At 37.1% G+C, this 22,634-nt stretch overlaps 1 protein-coding gene across 11 annotated transcripts in view; it reads left to right on the top strand.

Moving 5' to 3' along the window:
- The window catches only part of AKAP7 (A-kinase anchoring protein 7), a 108,689-nt gene that overhangs the window by 62,408 nt on the left and 23,647 nt on the right, over positions 1 to 22,634 (top strand). For 4 of the 11 annotated variants that reach the window (XM_019729389.3, XM_019729379.3, XM_019729380.3 and 1 more), the window contains 2 exons: positions 18,751 to 18,837; positions 21,193 to 21,249. The exons of 3 other annotated variants lie outside the window; for them this stretch is intronic. In XM_019729389.3, coding sequence (XP_019584948.3) covers positions 18,751 to 18,837; positions 21,193 to 21,249 — 144 coding nt within the window. The remainder of the gene's footprint in view (positions 1 to 18,750; positions 18,838 to 21,192; positions 21,250 to 22,634) is intronic. 4 more of the 11 variants (XM_019729384.3, XM_019729385.3, XM_019729382.3 and 1 more) reach the window with 2 other exon arrangements.

Here is a 22,634-nt window from a genome sequence, read left to right as displayed (position 1 = left end):
ATCTTAGCACTGAAGTTTATTAAAGCACTTTAAAAAATGTTTAAGAGACACAATTTATTTCCAAGAGAAGTCATCATTTTACCTTCCAGAGATATTAGCTATCTTAAACAGAAGATATTCAGTATGTCAGTCGAATTTTATGTTCTAAAACATTTCAAATATATTTTAAGGAAGATTTTTGTGTTTTCAGAATCTCTTTCATGTTTCCATTGCTATCTCCCATTGAAGTGTTGATGAGGACCAAACATTTCTGTTTAGGTTCATTGTAAAAGGCAAATTTGAATCCTTGTGTAATACAGATTTTTGCTAGTAGGTTTCTGTATCTTCACTGTAATTACTTTAGGCCAAACTTTAAGGAAAACTAAGTACTTCATTGTCTCATCTACTCCCACTCCCAGTTAAAAAAATAAAGAAAAAAAGCAATAGTAGATTTTACTGAAGGTACTATGGGACTGCGTAATACATGCTTCACCTGTATTGCAATTAGACAGCCCTGTGCAGCTCACCCCAAATCACTTGTTCTAGCCTCTGAATTTTCTCTTTTGTTGCTCTTTTCCAGTTTTGTTTCTAAAATTGCCCCCTATTCTAGGCAATTTCTTTAGATTTTTTTTCCTTAGGCTTCTTTATCTCTTACCCTTTTCTAATTCAGAGCAATTTAGCTTCTTTCAAACTTCACCAATCTTGTATCCCCATATCAATCATTTAATGCTATTTTTTAAAAAAAAAAATGCTTTTTGCCCATTACAAATACTGTTTTTTCTGTCACATTTTGTGACATATGAACTTGAAGATAATAGCTATGTCTAAAATTATAATTATTATGTTAAAATAATCCAAATTTGATACATATGAGAGTTCTTTTATTTGCTATGGGTAATTTTTTGATTTTCTTGATCTTACCTGAGTTTTGTAATAGAATTTTTAGCAGGTTTCAGGACACTTTCTTTGTGAGTTTTATCTCTTGATCAGATTTAATTAGTTTACAGTGGTTTGATTTCTCTTTAACTTGATTCTAACTCAAATCTAGTGCCTGTTTCCTGAGACTTGAACCTTTATTTTACTATATGTGTTAATAAAGTGGGACAGAGTTCAGATCTTAAGATATTTTGTATTCAGAATTGTAGGGTAGAAGTTGGGTTTCAAGGACTCTGGGAACCGGAAATTGTTTATAAAACTGTGTATATAGGTACATATGTGAATTTTTCTGGGGAGAGAATTTACTAGGTTTGCATATTTCCTATCTCTTTGTTAATGGTGCATTCTTGGAGAATGCTAGATTCCAAATCACCGATTTTCTGTTCAACTGTCTCTGTAAGGCATCGTGTGTGTGTGTGTGTGTGTGTGTGTGTGTGTGTGTGTGTGTGTTTAATATCAATGACTATATATGCTTCATTTCTAAGATTTCCAATTGGTTCTCTTTCATATTTTCCTATTCTGTTCTTTACTTCACAGATGCTATTCCTTCATTTATCTCTTGGAGGATTTAATTATAGTTAATGTTTGACATTCTTTTCATGTTTCAAATCTTGAGTTCCTTGGGTATAAATTCTTCTATTTGTTGGGTATTTGGTGGTACGCAGTTTCCTCTAGTGCGTTTTAAGGTTTTTCGAGGGCTCATCTTATTGTGCATGTTTCCTCCTCATAACCCCATGTGTGGTTTTGCAGATGTCAGCCGTAGTCCCACAGGGTACACTGCTCTAATGAACTGGGTTAGGAACTGGCAACAGCAAGCCATCCTGGTCCATAAAGAGTTGGAGTTCATTCTTCTTGTGTCTCATACCAATTTGTGAGGTTTTTTAAAGACTAAAGGTAGTTAGCCCTTTGTCTTCAAATATTGGCTTCAAATATTTTCCAGATTGTGTTCTGTGTTTAATTTTGATCATAAAGGGTTTTTCACATTAAATGTTTAAAATTATGTTAAATTACAAATTTAAAAAAGTTCTGTGATTTCTTTAATTTTTATGACTAAGGAAAGTCGTCTCCATACCAAATATTTGATACATATTCATTTATATTTTCTTATAGTTTTTATTTTGTTTGCATTTGAGCTTTTAATCTACCTGTTCTGATCAATAATATATGTACTCAGACACAGAAATCCAGTTACCAAACGTGGGTATGAAGTAGGGATTTAGTTTTAAGAATATGTTTTTATAATTTTTTTTACATCCCATCAACCTTAGTCTCTGTTCCAAAGATCACAAATTAGCAGCCTTTCATGTTGTACTTGCCTGGAACAGGGTGTTTTTGTTTGTTTGTTTGCTTTTCTATTTGAATAACATGCCAACATTGGGGTGATTTTTTGTGAAAAATCTGGTGTTCTACCACCTTCTGAACAATCTGAAAATGTAGCCACATTGGTCACACTCTTGCATGGCAACAGTTTCCTGGATGCGGTAGAAGGCATACTGACCTTGAATTGAAAGTAGCTGCCTGTTGTCAGTCCTCTTACACTATTGTTTTTCTTATACAGTTTTCTTGACTGTTCACACTACCTGCTTGGCTCCTGAAGGCACTTGAATTGGACCCTCTGCCAGCTGTTGTTCTCTGTACCTGTTTTACATTTCCATGCTGGGCATTTTCCTCTTCATCTTCTACCATCTGTGCCTTTACGTGGTGTGTTAGGGGAGTTTGCTAGGATATGGAGGTAACCCTCATATTTTCAGATACAAGAAAAGGTACTACATTTTAGTTCTTTTATAATCAAAACTTTGGGTGATACTATGCCTACTTCATAATATTGGACTACAACTCCTTACAAACTGCCCTCACCCCCCACAACAAAAAAGGGGGAAAAAACAGGAATGAAATATGGTTCAGATATCCTAGGGTGGTGAAAGCTGTTCTCTGTGAGCTACTTACTGGAGTTGGGTGAATTAATTTTGTGACGTAGCTATGTTCCACTTATATTTCCTTAGGGAAGGTAATTGACTAAATTACATCCTTTGTAAGACTGATGAGCAGTTTAGTGCTTGCAAAAATTAGTTTACTTTCAGCTGTCAGACTTATCTCATAGGAGGCCGTAGGGAATTTGGAAAGGTCTAGAAGGTATTTTTTTTGCTGGCCAGTGTACTGCTTTATAATTTCTGCAAGCAGAGGTGGGAACAGTGGTTTTCTGGGATTGCCAACTGTTTTTCGTTTAGTAATAATTCACCATTAAGTTAGTGAATGTTATTGAGTGTGTACAATGTGCATATGCCTCTCTCTTTGGTATCATGACATACAGAGAAGTATACGACATAGTCCTTAAGAGTGATATAGAGTCACTGGGCAGCTAAGATTCCATCTGAGAAATGGGGAAGGAGGAGGAATGGATGAAAGGACTTTGTCTATAACCGTAATGGGCTTTGATAGGAAACCGTGGAAGAGGTTTATACTTCTACCTTCTAGGAGAGTGTGGGGATGGGAGTGGCAGAGCTTGGATACATAGGATTAGATTGAGGAGCAGACACATGGATAATAGAGAAAGGACGTTTTCCAGGAGCAATAGGTATGATTTACGGGGGGAGGAGAGAAGCAATGGACTGGGAGGCGGGGTCGAGGCAGTATTAGTGATAGCAGGTGCATGGCAAAGGCTGTAGTGATGGAGTCTGCTGTGTAGTTAGCTGGGGAAGCTACCGAGGAGCAGGTTCTTGGTTTATGTGTTTGAGGAGTTGGTGAGGGGTGTAGGAAAGGAGATGGGCACAATCACACACACAGAGGCAGTGATTGTGTAATAAAGGCTACTGAGGAGATAGATGTATGAAAACAAGAGGGTGAAATTTAATACTCAACATAACGACACAGGACTGGACCCTAAAGGCAAGACCTTCAATTAGTTTCAGACTGTAGCACAGAGGCAATGAGAGGGCTAGGGTTGTGCCAGACATCGGCTCTAATAGAAGCAAACAGGCCTGCACAGATACGGTGATTGAAGAGGAAACATGCCAGACATAGTCAGTCAAGACACAGTCATCATAGCTGCGGTCAATTCAGTCTGTATCCAGTGCCAGGCAGGTCAGACCAGCAAGACACGAGACTCAGACTTGAAGGCTGAAACTCTATGGAGAATTGTGAGTGACGTGAGTCAATGAATTCATTCTATCCAGATGTCCCTGCTTTTTGAGAATCACCCTTAAGAGACCTGGACAGCTTAGATCAGTCTTGTCAGTCTTAAAATGCTTGTCATCATCCATCCAGTGATTTTCAGTAGTTGTATCTAGGTGGTGGTTCTACAGAAGGAAAGGACTTTTGGGGTTGCATATGGGGAGACCCTTAGCTCTGACTTTGGTGTCCTAATCGTCAGTGCTTCTTCACCTGTAGGGGCCAGGGAAGAGTGCCAACAGCTCTGGATATTGCCTGATTTTAGTATGTTGGACATGGGGTTCTTCTTTATGGAAGAGAATACTGTCAGTGTAATTGACTCATCAGTTGATGCAGGAGGAAGAGGTGGGAGGAGAAGGAAATCAACAGTTTATTTCATTGAACGGAAGGCATAGCTAGGACAAAAATCTCTGCTTGCTAGAATCCTTAAATCTTAGCCTTTGTCAGATCACTTATAAATTTTAGAAGTATTTAATTTAAAAATGTTTATATTGCTTAAATGCCATATGCCCATGTAAAGGTCAACTTAGTCGGTAGCAATATTGGGGATAAATATGTGCTTGAATGTCAGTTTTTTTTTCATGTGACTCATTTACTTTTTGCTGTAGAAAAAAATGCAATTTAATGAATGATTTAATGTCCTAATAACCTATAAGGCTACACTTTTTTTGGGTTATAAATTCTTTTAAAATATACTTTAGTTCATTAGTTTTCAAAGCTTGGACCATAAATCGCTGGCAGTCCCTGAGATACTTTTAGGGGTCTGTGAGGAAAAATGATTTTTATCATGATGTTAAACCATTATTTGCCTTTTCCATTGGGCTAACATTTACACTAAAATATTTAGTGTAACATTTTTACACTAAAGGTGCAAAATCAATGGTGGGTAAAATTATGCGTGGCCAGTATGAATCAAGGAAGTCTCAATTAAAAAAAATTTTTTTTCTTTAACTTAAAATTTATTGGGGCGACAATTGTTAGTAAAGTCACATAGATTTCAGGTGTACAATTCTGTAATACATTATCTATATCTCACATTGTGTGTTCACCACCCAGAGTCAGTTCTCTTTCCATCACCATATTAAACCAAAAAAATTTTTTTAAGTCAATTTCACGTAAGAATGTTCTTGCTAACTACTAAAAATTATTACTTGTATTTAATCTTAACCTTTGAGAATGTCTTTTTAATATTCTGTGTAACAAACAAATATTCTGTGCACCAAGCATAAACACTTCTGCTGTGTATTGACGTCGGAGGTTGACTCAAGGAAAAGCCCTGTGATTGTTTCTCCTGTGAGCTAAAATAGCCACTTTTGTTCATGGTACACCATTTTTGTCTTGAAGAACGACTGACAGACAAACTATCATTTTTCACACTTGGGTATCTGACAGATATTTTTTTGAAAATAAATGAACCTTTCCTATCAAGGACAGCTGACATTATTTACGGCTAATTATAAAATTCAAACTTTCAGGCAAAAGTAAGAATTTTGGAAAACTATTACCATGAGATTCACAGTTTCCTAAAATTCAAAGACTTTTTCCTACTTTTTATTATAGAAAATTTTGTACATAAAAGTAGAAACTCATAGATACAGACAATAGTTTAGTGGTTGCCAGAAGGTAAGGGGGGCGGGGGGTGGGGGGTGGGAGATGAGGGTAAGGGGGATCGAATATATGGTGATGGAAGGAGAACTGACTCTGGGTGATGAACACACAATGGGATTTATAGATGATGTAATACAGAATTGTACACCTGAAATCTATGTAATTTTACTAACAATTGTCACCCCAATAAATTTAATAAAATAAAATTAAAAAAAAAGTAGAGAGCATAGAGTAGAAAAATGAACTCCATGTCTCAGTTTGCTTTTATCTATCTTACTACTATTTTTACTTTATTGAGGTATAACATATATAAAACTTGCAAATCCCAATGGCATTTTTTAAAGAAATAGAACAAAAATCATCAGATTTGGATGGACTCACAAAAAGACCTGGAATTGCAGAAGCAATATTAAGGAAAAAGAAGAAGGCCAGAGGTATCATACTTCCTGACTTCAATTTATACTACAAAATGACAATAATGAAAACAGCATGATATGAACAGAAAAACAGACCACAAGCCAATGGAATAGAATTGAGAACTGAGAAATAAACCCACATATATATGGGCAGATAATTTTCGACAAAGGAGCCAAAAACATACAATGGAGAAAAAGAAAGCCTCTTCAATAAATGGTGCTGGGAAAATTGGAAAGCCACATGCAAAAGAATGGAACTAGACTGCTGTTACCATAACAAAATTAACTCAAACTATATCAAAGACCTAAACATAAGACTCAAAATAATAAATTGCATAGAGGAAGCCATAGGTAGTAAACTTATGAACCTTTGGTTCAGAGAGAATTTTATGAATTAGACCTCAAAGGCTAGAGAAGTAAAAGCTAAAATAAATCAGTGGGATTATATCAAACTCAAAAGCTCTGGCATAGCAAAAGAAATCATCAACAAAACAAAGAGGCAACTAACCAAATGGGAAAAGACACCATGTTTCCCCGAAAATGAGACCTAGCCGGACCATCAGCTCTAATGCATCTTTTGGAGCAAAAATTAATATAAAACCTGGTATTACATTATATTATACCTGGTCTTATATAAGACCTGGTCTTATATAAGATCTGGTCTTGTATTATATTAAAATAAGATCGGGTCTTATATTAATTTTTGCTCCAAAAGACGCAATTAGAGCTGATGGTCCAGCTAGGTCTTATTTTCGGGGAAACACAGTATTTGCAAACAATGCCTCTGATAAGGGGCTAATCTCCAAAATATATAAAGAACTCATATAACTCAACAAGAAAAAACAAACAATCCACTTGAAAAATGGGCAGAGGGCTTGAACAGACACTTCTCCCAAGAAGACATACAAATGTCCAACGGATTATATGAAAAAATGCTCAACTTCACTAGCTATTAGGGAAATGCAAATATAGACAATAGTTTAGTGGTTACTAGAAGGTAAGGGGGAAGAGGGTGGTAGATGAGGGTAAATGGGATCAAATATGTCGTGGCAGAAGGAGAACTGACAGGGTGGTGAACACACAATGGGATTTATAGATGATGTATTACAGAATTGTACACCTGAAATCTATGTAACTTTACTAACCATTGTTACCCCACTAAACTTTAATTTAAAAAAGAAGACAGTAATTGTTGATAGATAATAGTTAGTGTTATTTTATTCATATTTTTTATTTTATTCTTTTCATCTTAAAGAAGTCCCTGTAACATTTCTTGTAATACTGGTTTGGTGATGATTAACTTTAGTTTTTTCTTCTCTGGGAAGCTCTTTATCTGTCCTTTGATTTTAAATGATAGCCTTGCTGGGTAGAATAGTCTTGGTTGTAGGTCCTTGCTTTTCATCACTTTGAGTATTTCCTGCCAATCCCATCTGACCTGCAAAATTTCTGTTGAGATTCAGCTGACAATCATATGGGAGCTCCCTTATAAGTTACTGGTTGTCTTTTAAAGTGTTTTTTGATGAAATATATCTTCTAGAAAGAAAGTGTTTGAAATTTTATTGTTATTTGTCCCTAATGAAAATGAAGAGCAACTCATAATTGGAATTCTCAGCTCATTTCTTTACATCTGCTTGAGTTAGAGGAAGCTTCAGATTAAGTAACTGAGAAAATTACTCTTAGTGATGGCTCACTGTATTTTACCTGGTGTATCAGCTATTAACCTGAATAATAACACAAATTGGCAGCTGTGGCTCAGGCCATTTTGAAAATTGAACCATCTGCTGGCCTGGTTTCAATCCTTATGATTTATATTAAATGTCTTAGGAACCCTACATATTAAAGGGACTGTGTGCTATGTGGTAAATTTAACTATCTGACAAATTAAGCTCTGCTGTTAAATGATGCAGTAATAATTTCTGTAATTTTATAGTTTATTTTTAGAGCCTTCAATTTTAAGTTTATTTTGGAAAACATGAAAGTAAATTTTTTCCATGTGTGTTTTATTTTTTCTTTTAAAAATTTACTTTTCAGTTACAGTTGATGTACAATATTATATTAGTTTCAAGTGTACAACATAGTGATCAGACATTTATATACCTTAAGAAGTAATCATCCTGATAAGTTGAGTACCCATCTGATACCACACAATATTATTGACTACATCGTCAATATTGAATTCCAAATACAAAGAAAAAGAAACTACATGAATGGAATTATCGGAGAGCAGAGTCTGTGGTCAAACAAAGCCATGAAGATATAGGAAATTAGTGTTAGGAGACCCTTCCAGTTGCCAAAGTTATGGCTAACTAGCCCATAACATTGCCTAATTGCCAATGTGTTTTTTCACCACATTAAAAATGCTTACTAATGTTTAAAAGTGCTGAGCACAGTGCCTGACATAGAGACTTATAAGAACGTTATAAGACTTTTAAGGGGAATACACAGTAAATTTGGCAAATCTACTTAATGTAGTGTTATCTGAAAAAAATAATTTGATATTGTGGTGAAATCACAAAAGAAAAACATATGAAACTCATTAAACTCTTCTCTGTTTCATTGAAGCATGGGGGCATTGGAGAGGATGCAGAATAGTGGAGAGAGAAAATGAGTTAGAGAGAGAAAAGGGTAGTGACCCACAAGTTCCTAGAGTCAGTCAGACCTTGTTCTAATGCTCACTGCCCCTTCCCAACTAGGCAACCTTGTGCGTATTACTTAATGACTTTAAACCCATCCATAGATGGGGCTAACAATGGTGGCTACTTCACAAAAATGTTGTGAGAATGGAACAAGATAATGCAGGAAAAGCATTTAGCATCATGCCTGACACATACTTAGTGTTCACTCACTAGTGCCCATTATTATTGCTGTTCTTATCACAAATTCTATGTAGAATTCTTAAACAGCACAGAGAAGGCTAAACAGTGACTTAAGGAAGGGTAAATATTTTTAAAAGTCCAATTTCTTCTTAATCTTTACTAGGAGTACACTGTTGGAGGTACTAGGAAAAGCTGTGGGCTCTGAAAGATGGTTAAACATTGGAACACGGTGTTAAGTGATTTGTGAAATGTCTTTACTTTTAAGGTGGAAGAGAGAGTACCATTTCTGAGGTCATCTAATTTGGAGATCCGAGTGACCTCATGAAGTTTCTTCCATCATTATAATCATAGGTTCTCTATTTTGTGTTAAACTGTTGTGTTTTTGTTTTTTTTGAAAGCTAGACTTGCTGATTAATTGGAAGAGAAGTAATAAAATTCTCATGGTCTCGCTCAGTCTCAAAATCCGTTGTACTGTATTCTTCTTTTGTTATGTATTTACTCTTAAAATAGGCATTGGAAGGGGGAGTGTGGTTGGTTGTAGAGCATAAATGACTCCCGGTGTCGCCCCAGTGGCAGAGTGAACTTGGGATTCATGAACGCTGCCTGAGCTATTAGTTCATGCCTAGCTCCCTCGGAACATTTGAAGAGCTGCTCGCTGTGCACATAAAGATCCCTCCTTCACTTTAAAACTTCCTTAGTCTCTTTATGGTTGTTTTAATTTATTGGTGCAATTTATTGAACTGATATTTATTGAAGCTACCAGTGCCACGCATTATGGTGTATATTGCAGATCAGAGATGGGCCAACAGAGATGGGCCCTAGTCTCAGAGTTTACTTTCTAGTGGGAAATCTACAAACAATTACAATTTAAGGTGATAATGACTGTAGTGAAGCTAATGGGAGCCAAGTCAGAGTACTTCTAACTCGGCCTGGGATTGTCAGGAGAGGCTGCATAGAAGAGGTAAGGTTTAAGCTGAAAAATGAGAATGTGGGGCAGGAGACAAGGGAAAAGGAGGTATTTTGCAGGTGCAGTAGCCACCTAGAGGAGTATAAGTAATTCACTCTGCACATGAATTATTTATCCTACAGATCTTAATACAGACCTTATTTTGGAAGGGATGGGAGCCATCAAAATTTTTGGAGCTCAATGACACCATCAGATGTGTGCTTTAGAAAGGTTCCTGTACCAGTCGGATAAAAGCATGGTGGTTGCGAGGGGACAGGAGACTGAATCAACAAGATGAGTAAGAAGGCTACAGTGCTGGCCAGAGGCAGGTCCTGATAACTGCCTGCTGTTAGCTTTTGCGGTGGAGATGGAGGGACACCTTACAGATCTAGGTAGGCAGGAGAGTCAGTATTTTCCAGTTTAGGGTGCATATGAAAGATGGGGAAAAGTCTAGGGTGGCTCCCAGATTTGGGGTGTAGACAACGACTAAGTGGTAGTGCCCTATGCCAGTGTAGAGGATTAAAAACAAACAAACAGATTTTGGTGATGAGAAGATGATGAGTTCGATTTCTTAAACATATAAAGCGTCTGTGGCCCAATCAAATGATAGAACCAGAAGGGAGGTCTGGGGCGTAGATGACATATCTGAAAGAGATGTGGGATTCAGTGGCATTAGATTAAAAGTTAAAGCTGTGAATGCATGAAGGAGCTGAGGGGGTACCTGGAAACCTGGGACTTCAGACTAATTTTGTAGCTAGTTACCCGAGATAACTATTGTAGACGAAGGAAGGAGACGTTTAAAAGGGGGCTAGGATAGAGATAAAAGGTTGTGGAAATTATTTAAATAAATATGACGTATCCACTCATTGTATCTTGTTGATCTGTGGGATCTAGATAGAAATGGCTTAAAATTCCCCTTTACTATTCAAGTTTACTTCATCTACAGAGAAACTTGTTCTGGTAAAAACAGAGAGATAATGAGGATTAAAGAAACAGACTATACATTTATTTCCCTTTATGAAGTTTAAGTTCTCTTTTTTCGTTACATGTAAAGATCCTTTGATATTTTATCTGACTTTAATATGTCTTATATAAAATTCCTAAAGCATGAATTGTAGCTGAGAGAACAACATTTTGTCAATTCATGAATTAAGGTTTTATTTGATCTTCTAGTGACAAAGGTATTCAGGTGAATGTTTTGTCTTGATTCTGGCTATGAGTAAATAAAACAGCATTTGATCCTTGCAAGTTTTATGTTTCATACCAGGAACCATAGCTGCCAAATATATTTTCTTTGCTAATAACTCTTATCAAAGGAAAAGCTCATGCTTAAGAAGTCAGTCTTAGCATAAGGTTTAGAGAGAGGGAATTCATAGTTTTGTTGCTTATTTTCCAGCTATGCATTTGGCAAGAACTGTAATTTACAAGTGTGGCATACATTTATCCATATATGATAGTTTTTTGTTGTTATTATTAGCATGACATTCTTTTCCAATGATTTACTTTTTAGGGCTTTTTCTTCTTCTTCTTCTTTTTTTTTTTCTGTACAAAATTATTTCTAGACCCTTTCAGTACTTTCTAATTTTAATTGACCAAATAGTGGATACCACATTTTTATTAGAAGGTAAATACAAAACTGGTGGACACTAGGGTTTTGCCTGTTCTGAGCCCATTCTCTTCCCTCCTTCTTCCCTGTTAGCAGAGCCTCTCCCCTTTCTTGTGAGGCCTTGGGCTTCAGGGCACATGGGACCGGCTGTAGCCCTGCAGGTTACAGGTTCAATTCTCTTGCCAGTGATTAGCTTAGGAAGTGGCATATGACCCAGTTCTGATATGTGAGGGGAAGTCTGCTTAGGACCTAGGGGAATAGTTTTCTTGCTGATATGTAGAGATTCGTAGGGAAGAGAATGTCATTGTTTAGTTGGAAATTGTTGGGTAGATATGTGGACCTGGATATACAGGGACACTGGGCGATCTACATGAACATATATGCTGACACTAGAAAGGACGCTAGAAAGATGAATCTTGGTGATCTTGTTAAATCATTGAATTAACCAACCCTAGAGCAACTCTACCTCAGGTTATGGGAGATAATGACATTATTTTTTAACCGTCAGAGTCAAGATTTTTTGTTAACCTGTAGCTGTACACAGCCTAACAGGTGCACATTTCAGATGAGAATTAAGAACTGTATTAACAGAAAAGAGACTCAGTATTTGGGTTTTAGGGTATGTAAACAACAGTTCTGACAGGTACAAATGTTGTCAGACGTATCCACGCACAGAATGGGTTCTGCCTGGCGTGGTGCTTCAGATTAATGGCGACCTGGGTCCTGGTGGATCACGACAGACTCTGAGACCTGCCCAAACCAATCTTGATTTAACTGCATTTCATCTAGTCTAAGTGCATTTTCTTTTTGTTGTCTTGGGGATTCACTTGCATTCTTCCTCATCCCCTTAAGTGTTCTTAAAGGGAAAAAAAGCTTTAATAATAATACATTGAGTTATTAAAGCACCTCTTATTTGAAATCGTCCAGTCCTTAACATAGCAGGAAATGTGGCTAACTCTTGTCTTGCCCCAGGGGCAACATGGATCACTTTCAGAGCTAAATACAGATTGAGGATATTCCACATAAAGAAATATTAGAACCTGTGAAAATCCCGATAAATTAGGAACTGCAGAACCAAATTTTGCGTTGTTTACATTGTGAAACTGCAAATAAAATCTACCCATTGGATCCTATTGGCTTTGCCGAAATATATTTTTTCTTCCTATGAAGGGAGTTGCTTTCTTTGTGAAGGACTCAGGACACCAAGGGATTAAAGGCATTTGAATAAGAAGGCAGTCATGTCCGGTAATACAGACACTGGCCATCAGATTAGTGTATTCTTTGCCTTTATTTTATTTTATTTTTTAAAGGTTTTAACATCCAAATGTTTGACTTGTCCTTCAGTGAGTAACTCATGCCAGCTTTTGTGATTTATTCTTAGTGGTTGAAAAGAAACACCGCCTGTGAAAAGCAGGACTGAACAGTGTTTCTCTACAATACATGACTGTTCCTGGCCTTTGTCCTCCTGTTACTGGATTGCCTTAATCACACTGCCCAGTGGGATTTACCACAGTGCGGATGCTGAGTGAGTGCCCTGGCTCCCTCAGGGGCACCCCAACAAATACCCGCCTCCTCCCCTCCTTAGGCCCTGGCTTTCTCCCTCACCTACTCCTGTACTCCTGGACTCAAGAGTTAACCACCCCAGGAGCTGATGTGATTATCATATAAGTACATACTAATTGTTGAATAACTTGTGCCTTGAATCAAATTGAATTTATAAAATAGTATAATATAAATTCGAGGGTCCAAATACCCAGGGTAACTAGTCAGCCCTACTTCCAGTCTTGTACCTCAAGAATTCTGCTGCTATCTGTTCTTGGAGAAGGGACATAAATTCTCCTTCGTAATTAATTTCTCACCAATTAAGGAAACATCTTCAGCTATATACATTGGTTAAGATGGGGCCACACACAGAAAAGAACTGACTGAATAATAAGCATGAAGGAGGCATTTGAAAATTAGCATGAAATAGGAATGTGCCAGCAGAGATTTGGGAATGACTCTTATAGATTGGTCAATAAAGATGTTTTTTTGGAGCTCTGGTTATCTGCTTGTTTCCTCCCCCTTTTTAAATGCACACGTGCTGTGTATGGTATGTTAGATTTTTCTCCATGAGTTTTATAGGAAAAAAACACAGTTCTCTTTCTAATTACATACTGAAATTCTATAGCATATGGCAATGTCAAATACAAATACCTGTAACTTTCCGTTTTAGATAAAAATAATTAAAGCACTACCAAGAGAAGTAAATGTCTTTGTTGAAAACATGACTAAAGTAGGAATAATGATACAAGAAAAATAGATTCTCGGCTCCAAGATTTCACCGACCAAGATTCTTTTCCCTGCTAATTAAAAACAGAGCTTTAATCATGAGATGTAGAGATAATCCCTGAAGTTTTTCAGTTATGGTTTTTTTCAGCCTCTTTTCCTCATAGACACTGAGGAGAACAGCTTTCAAATATCAGTATTTAATGATGTAGTTTCAGAACCTTGCCCTTTGGTTACAAAATGACTACGAGACGCAGTAGTGGCTGAACAATGGAGGAGCATCTGTTGAGTCTGGGTGATAGGTACATGCTGATGTGGGTTTATTCTTGAGAGTTGCAACTTGGTTTTACAAGAACACAAACAGAATACAGTGTTGGCTATGTCCATCCAGCCTTCTTCAGGCTCAGAATAATTTCTGTCTTTTGGGGTCCAATGTCAACATAAAAAATTGGGATATGTTTTAAAACATCCCAATTTGCATGAATTGTATTTCCATCAGTTGTCAAGCACTTCTTGAACTTACGTACATGTTCATTGAAACTGTGACATTTCCTGGCATAACAGTTTCCATAAGTGTGCACCATGCTGTATGATGAAATCTTCCTGAAGTGTCTCTTTCGTGCTTAAAGGCATGTTTCCTGAGACTTGGCTCCAGAATTTGATGGGATGAAGCAATTTTTTCCCTCTCTTTACACTTCATGATTTAATATCCTCTTTCTCTCTATTCTTTGGAATCAAGGAACATTTATTTATTTTTTTTCTTTCTCATGTGTTTTCATAGTTGTCAAACTCAGATTTCCTTTAATGAATGAATTAGAGGTCTCAGAAGAGTTGGTAAACTGTGCAGTTTTATAAAATCAGAATCTTACAGTGAGGTTTGTTCTTTGTCTTGAGTCAGACTTTCACAGCAAGATGGCTCAGAAATTCAAATGCGTGTATATTCAGTTGTAGGTAGGAAATGGTGCCAACCAATGACACAGAGACTATGGAGTTTTTGGTCATAGTAAAGAATTATTTTTTTTCCCATTGGAGCCAATAATCAGAGCTGGTATTTCAACACGGAGATAGAGGCATCTGCCACCCCCCATATACTTTTGAAATTTTATTCTTGCCATTTTCACCATCATAAATCCAAATCCAAACTGCTATAGCAGATATGGGCAACTGTCCTAACCATGATTTGTCTGTAGCCAAGCCTATAAGAAAAGAAACCTGCAATAAATTCAAAATGATTTTGAATTTATGAACATGGTATTATATCAGATATTTTTTCTCACTGAGGTTAACCATTTTTTTCTTTCTTTTCTTTTCTTTTTTTTTTTTTTACATCTTTAAGTTATGGCAGATCTCTATATATTACTGAAAGGAGTCTGTTAATCCTCTGATAAAAGCCCGTTACCATCCTTGAGGGATTACTTGTGAATGATATAATTTGCTATTTTTCCTGAAAGATGAATGCTTTCAGGGGCCATTCAGGTATCTTTGTGCTTTAGACCTAGTCTCTCCATGGCATGGCAGATAGCAGTGCTAGGCTTTATGTCCTCTGTTTTATGGGAGTATATTACTCATAAAGGGATTTGGTTATAAAATATGAAAAACCAAGACATTTAAAATATATTACTGTAGACCTTGGTTAAGTAACTTTTTCAGCATTGTTCTGAAATTATAGTAAGCTGTTTCATAAAGTATATACCTGATAACAAACACAAATTGTGTTTAATAATACAGAACTCTGGGATCAGATGGTTGGGGTTTATGCAGCCAGACAAATTTGAGTTCAAATCCCATTATTGTCACATACTCTCTAAGAAATTTTGGCCAAGTTACTTTTCTGAGCTCCAGTTTTTTCATTTTCAAAATGGTGATTGTAACAGTGCCTGCCTCATGATGCCATTATAGCAATTACATGAATGAGTAAATGTAAAGTACTTGACAAGTGCCTGGTATGTAATACAGTAAGTGTCTAGTAAATGCTAGTGTTTCTTCTTACTCACTTTTGAGTAAGTAACTCACTTTTGAGTTAGTGTTTCTTCGACTCACTTTTTGATTGTTTTGTAAAATAGGGAAGGGTAAGCAGGGGTTATACCTTATACTATTTAAGTAAATTACATACTACTGTATTCCCAAATAATTGGGTAAGTTATGGCTACTTTCTAAGTCCTTCTGAATGGTAGCTATTCAGATTTGAGGGAGACACATGGAATGGCAGGAAGAAAAGTCAAATTTATTTTACCGGCATGCCTAATATATATGTGGTTTGTTTTCTAAACTGAAAAATCCAGACACATGATTATCACAGTTTTTTGAGTTGAAAATTTATATGAAAACTCATATAAAATTTATAGACATGAAATCACATTTAATGGCATATCTAATGAACCATCTTGTTTTCTTTTTTGAATCAAAACTGTGCAATGTGAAGACCATTCTTGGAAATCCTGGCCTAGATATAGTCATAAACCTACAGTATGAAATTATAGCTTTTAGTCAGATTCCACCCTAACCTTGAGGTTAAATAATGTGCTAATTATTTGCACGATTAAAAGCCAGTTCTAAAATTCCCATCTTGAATTTTCAGTTGTTTTCTAATTTTTTATTATGGTTAATTAACTTTTAATGCTTATGAGAAAAAAGTATCTAATATTGTATAGCCCCCTTAGGTTGTAAAATATCCTCAGGTAGATACTGTTACGTAGCTAAAACACATTTTATATATTTTATTCTTAATTGCATATTTTCAACAGGGACTAATTAATAAAGTGAAATTGGTAGGGTTTATCACAGAATGTTATATCCTGGGCACTGCATTTGGGTGAGAGGCTTTCTTGCTTGGAGGTCACATGTGTAATATAAGTAGTAACTCCATATGGCAGCTAGCAGGGCAGGAAATTGGAAGAGGAGGTGGAGGAGAGATTGCTAGCTGGTGCTGAAAACATGGGAGTGCATATGAGGTTAGACAGTTAAGTTTGCGAACTCATCCTAGAAGAAGTGCTACATACCTCATTGCTGAATATCACTAAGGTCACTTTCAAAGTACTCCCCTTGGGAAGCTATGCCCTGATGCCAGCACCTAGTCCACCCTTCAAAGCAATTTTGGAGCTCTTTTTCTGGAATGGCCATCAAAGCTGTCATCATATTATCCTGGATGTCCTGAATGTCATCAAAATGTCTTCCTTTCAATATTTCCTTTATATTCTGGTAAAGAAAGAAGTCAATGAGGGTCAGGTCAGGTGAGTAGGGAGGGTGTTCCAATACAGTGATTTGTTTACTAGCTAAAAACTCCCTCACAGACAGTGCCGTGTGAGCTGGTGCATTGTCGTGATGCAAGAGCCATGAATTGTTGGCGAAAAGTTCAGGTTGTCTACCTTTTTCACGCAGCCTTTCCATCACTTCAAATAGTAAACTTGGTTAACTGTTTGTCCAGTTGGTACAAATTCATAATGAATAATCCCTCTGATATCAAAGAAAGTTTAGCAACATCCTTGCAACAAGTTCACGAACTTAATTGTCAGGCAGGGCTACAGCACAATCTGTTTTCTCCTTCCCCTCCTCCCAAGCCCTACCTTCTTTGCAGCAACAAATTAAAGTTTTATAATGAATTTACCTGATTTACAGATGACGATATCAAAACTCTGGCAAAGAGGTCAGTTTCATAATTGACAGATTTGGGATTTAAAACTCTGGCTTTCTAATCGTAAAGATTGTTTCACTACACTAATGTTGGTGATGGGGGGATGCCAGGAGTTATTCATTTTCTTCAGTGAAGAGTATTTACTGCAAATATTTCTTTCTTTAATACAAGAAGTAATGTTTAGGATAAAAATGGGTAACTTTTATTCTTTTAGACTGCATACTCTTTTTGTTCAGATGAGTATGAAAGTAGACATACAGGGTTCAGAACCATGAAAGTTTTCATGATTGTCCAGTGCCCTCTCCTTCCAATTCCTGGTAAATATGTGTGTGTGCCTAGCTAGGAAATAGAGGAGTAAAGTAAGAATTTGGATGGCAATTCTGGCACTAAGAACAGTCTTGCATTTCTACAGTGTCATAGAGTAAGATTGTTCCCTCTACAAGGTAACAGATATTGAACAGGAAATACATGAAATCAATTACATGAAATCAATTATCCTATGTCATGAAGTACAAAATATATCATGTCTTGATAGTAATTGTTTTGCTGCCCCTGAATTTGCTCAACCACCTTGTAGTTTCAATTAGAAAGAGGCTCTTATTCCTGATCTTTTTCTCAGTGACGGTTCTTGAATTGGGGAATTTTCTGGGCTATTGACGTAGTTGATGCTACAATTTAAAAATGCATAATATTGACTAGTGCTATAGTAGGGGGACAAAGCTGTGGTTCATAATGCAAATATTTAACTTGAAAATATATGCTGTAAAGTGCAGATAACAATTGATACTCTCCTTTCCCTCCACTTTCCCTGTCATTTCTACTGTTTATGCAGTTTATTAAGTAGTTAGTGGTACTTTATACAAGTTGTGTTTTCAGTGTTCTGCAATTCTGTCAGGTTCCCTATTCATAAAACAGACAAAGAAACTAAAATCTTCTGGGGGAAAAACGAAGCTCTTCCTCTTTAAATAGCAGACAGAAAATGTGGTTTTTTTTTCTGTTTTGACTTTCCCTATGTAATTACTGTATTTGTCTGTAGGAGGAGGACGCATTGTGGTCTGTTCTTCCTTACTTGTCTTGAAAACACGTATAGATACCCACACAGCACACACTGCACTTTCCTGAGGCTGAGAGCTCAGAGTCTGTGAGGATTAGTCAAGCACAGAGCCACTTCTGTCAGTGAATGCCGGTCCCGGAGCAGTTGCGTTGGGCTGGAGGACTGGGAGGTGGAGCCTTTTTGCTCACTGCAGTGAGTTCCCGTCTCCTTTCTCTCTCCCAGCTGTGCATTGGCTCTGCACGCCCGTGTGCTCGGAGTGGAATAGGGAGGGTGTGATCGCAGACCAAGGTATAAACTGCCATTTCTCTTTGGGGTGCCCCAGGGAGAAGAGCACCAGGAAGGAAAGACGGCACCAGTGCCATGGGCCAGCTCTGCTGCTTTCCTTTCTCCAGAGATGAGGAAAAAATCAGTAAGTGTGATTTGTACGGTGCAGAATCCTAAGTGCCTGACTATTTGTGTGGCTGTCTTCTAGGGCTAGTTTTGTTTTTTTTTTCCTTAGGTGAAAGATAGCAGAATAATCAGCTTTGATTTTTCATATGCATATCTTACATGGATTGGAAGGTGTGTAGTTAATAATTAACTGTAAAAGTACAGTCACTCAATAAATAGGCCACATTAAATGTAAAATGCTGAAAACTCATTTTTGATACTTGTCTGTTGGTAATCTTACAGCGCATTTTTAATCACACTCTCTAGAGTCAGAGTTTAGTTTTGAGTTTATTTAAGTCATTTGATAGATTGTACAAGCCTGGCTTCATTTTGCTAATCTGAAATTGGGATATTTTCAGAGCAGGGTTCAATCATAACATATAAAGAAGTAAAGCTGGCTCTAAAAGGTTGTATATTATACATTTGCAGATATTTTCACGTATCCTCTGCTTTGTTCTCCATAGAAGGGGTTCACGTGTAAGACCACTCCAAACAAGTAATGCTGCTTTGCTTCTAGCAAAAACCTCATTGAATATTTTTAAACAAATGTCAGGCAGATTCCACATTTGCTTATGGTCCAGAAAACAGAACTTAAAGTGATGACATTTGCATTGAAATTTTTTCCTCATTGGCTTATGTGTATTCACTTATGTTTTAGCTTTGTTAACTATAGTACTGGCATTTTAAGTAGTGTGCTGAATAGAATTTTCCCCCAAATATTGTACTAGTTGCCCCCAAATATTGAATTTTTGCTTCTTTTTCAATAAAATATTTGCAGTCATACTTACTAAATTTGCAGGCCACCTTTCTGTCATGTCAGTGCTTTATTTAAATAAATTTGAATCAGTCTATGGAATCTCAGATATTCAAATATCCACATCTGGTTTATATTTCCTGCTGCTCGTTCCTCAGGAAGCTAACCAGGAATAGATTTTTTAAAAATTAATATATATCTTATACCTATTCACTTGGGAAATAAGCCAGTTTTTGCAAGAAATCTTTTAGGAAAGCTTTGGAATAAATTTTGGGAGACTTTGGAGCATTTGGTTATAAACAAGAGCCAATAGCTGTGCTCTAAATTTTACTTGTGAAAATGATACTGACAGCATGCAATGATCCTGATCTTGAAACCTGAGACGACTTGACAAGAAAATCATTCATTTTTTCTAACAGTGAGCATTGGCATTCGTTTGGCAGCCCGGAACTTTTCAGATATTTGTCAGAATGATTTATTTCTAGTTCCTGGGTGTTTGGGTTGATTGATCCATTCCTTAAGGAACAGGTCTATCTGAAAAACCTTGGTGTGGACAAATGGAGGGGTAATGAGTTCATGCTTATCCTCCTTCTCTTCCTATTCCACTGCTCCAGGTTTTCCCTTGGAGCATCTGCCTCCCTTCTATTCTGTTTCTCTTCTGATCTGTAAGCAGTCTTCTTGGCTCTAAGGGAAGTCAGGCTTCACTCAAGAAGGAATTTACTCTCTTCTGTCTTTCTTATCTGGGATCTTTGAGGTACAGTCTTGCGTTTTACATACAGTGCTTCATAATACTGATTGACAAAGCGGTCTGTACTGCTTCTTGGGTTTGCTTTTTCAAGTGCCCAATTTTTAAAAAGGAAATGAAGACAAAACATTGTACTTGAAGTTAAGTTCTAGTCCGGAAGTGCAAATTATGGTTAGAAATCAATTCATTTGCATCCCCTTTCTTCTCATTCACCCCCACTACCCTCCCCCCACCACCTTCTCCATCTTCTTTCATCTGTCTTTGATTTTTGTTGTTGCTTCACTGTTTTTCTCCTAATTTGCTCCACACTCCATTCACACACCCCATCAGTTGTTTCCTGATGCTGGGTGTGCATTTCTCTGCTATAGGATGGTGTAAAGAGAAGCTTCTCTCCCAGGCAATCCTATGCTGCCGGTCATACATGTCTAACTGTCCTTACAAAGGGGACTCAAAACAAGGGGCAGAGAATCCATTAGCGAGAATGCCTCAGGAAACATGTAAATTAGCACTAGCTAGATATTCAGTTGTAAGTTGTGGTGATAGCATGGACAAAAATCTGTGGTAGACCTTTGGGAGGGCCCAACAGTGTTCTGATCTTGCTGCTGGATGTACAGTAACCTCCTAGGTTTTATTCATCTTTGTGTCCCCACCTACTCGTCTCTTTAGCTTTCTCAGAGCCACAAGCTCAGTGGGGACCTACCAAGGACAGAGCACAAAAATGCAAATGCCCACACCCTTCTAATTCTGCTGGAAAGGGCAATGGCCCTCAAATTATAAAGAATGCAATGAGTTTTGGGTGAAAGTTTAAATTTGTGGATGTCATTCTCAAAACACAGGCGAGTCCTCTACAGTCCTGCAGAGCTACAGCAAGGAAACACCCAGCTGGCCGAGTGGTAAGGATCCAGTGACCCGCTCCCCTCTCGCTGCTCTTTTGTCCTGCTTTTGCCCTGGTGGTGGTGGTAGGTAGAAAGTGTTCTCATTTAGTTGATTCATTAATGGTAGTATTTTAGGCGATTGCTAGCAGCCAAAACGATGTTTTAATCTACTGGTTGTGCAGGGACCTACATTTGTGTGGCAAGTTAACTGTATGCAATGTCAGAAATCTTGATAATGGGGTGACTAGTCAAATACTGTAGAACTCACCGTGGCTTATTTGTCAGTTAATGCAGCACAAAGCAGCTGGACCCCTTCTGTCCAGCAGTTGAATATTTTCTCAAATTGTATACTTTTGGGTCAGAGTAAGTAGAATATGCTGACAATAAATGCGTGTTTCTTGGAAGAATAAGCTCTTTCTATTGCTACACAGGACCACACGTAATGTTAACTATGCCTGTACGTATTACAGGATTAACAGATGTTGTAGTTGATCTCCAATATAGTTTTTGCTGAATTCTTTCCATAGCACTTGTTTTCTTTAAATTACTGACTTTTCTCATAGTGTGCTTCCTGAAGGAAATGTCCTTGGATAGGAATGTTGTTGGTCAGGCTTACTGACCACGGCAGCTGATCAATCTCATTAAGTAAACCTCCAAAGAAAAGTTAATCACTAAAGAGACACCTCTATAACTAATTCGAAAACATTTTATGTGCTCTGTTCCTGTTGTAAATTTTCCCATTTTGAAGTGCATCGATTTTAGGTAGGATGAAATAGGTGAATGTCCAAACATGAACTGTACTGCCTCATGAGGTTGTCATTTCCTGTCATGGGAGGTATTCAAGCAGAGGGTGAGAAGCCACTCTAGGGGACACAGCGAGGGACAATGGAACAGGTAATGAATGGATACACTGACAACTGCATTACTTTTCAGCCTTGATATTCTGTGAGGCTGAAAATAAAATGGCATTAGCATGTATTTTAATGAAACATATTTTAATTTTATAAGTATTATGTGTTTTAACAAAGCATATGTATTTTACTTTTATATATAAAATATGTTTCAATATAGTCTTTTTGTGTGGGATGAGTTACCAAGACTATTTATAGTATTCACTTCATAAATATGAGTCAAATCTCAAGTTAGTTTGTTTCTGATGATTTGCAATTTGATGGTATAACATTAATATATAAATTGGGGTAAGCAGTGTGAATTTCATGTCTGGTGAATACTTAAATTTTTGAACCTTAATTACCATGGTGATTATTGTTCAGTTATATGCAAGGAAGTCTGTATTTAGATTTTCCAGTTCTCCAGAAGGCTTCCTAGAAATCCTATAGCCTTATACTTTGCTCTTATCATTTGGACTTAAAAACGCTGGCTTTGAGGTTATCTGTCATATG

The sequence above is a fragment of the Rhinolophus sinicus genome, chromosome 2, assembly GCF_057876585.1.
Source record: "Rhinolophus sinicus isolate RSI-liver-muscle chromosome 2, RSI-T2T, whole genome shotgun sequence".
NCBI lineage: Eukaryota > Metazoa > Chordata > Mammalia > Chiroptera > Rhinolophidae > Rhinolophus > Rhinolophus sinicus.
The sequence above is the reverse complement of the archived record's forward strand: the minus strand, read 5'-3'. Positions and strand labels throughout refer to the sequence as shown.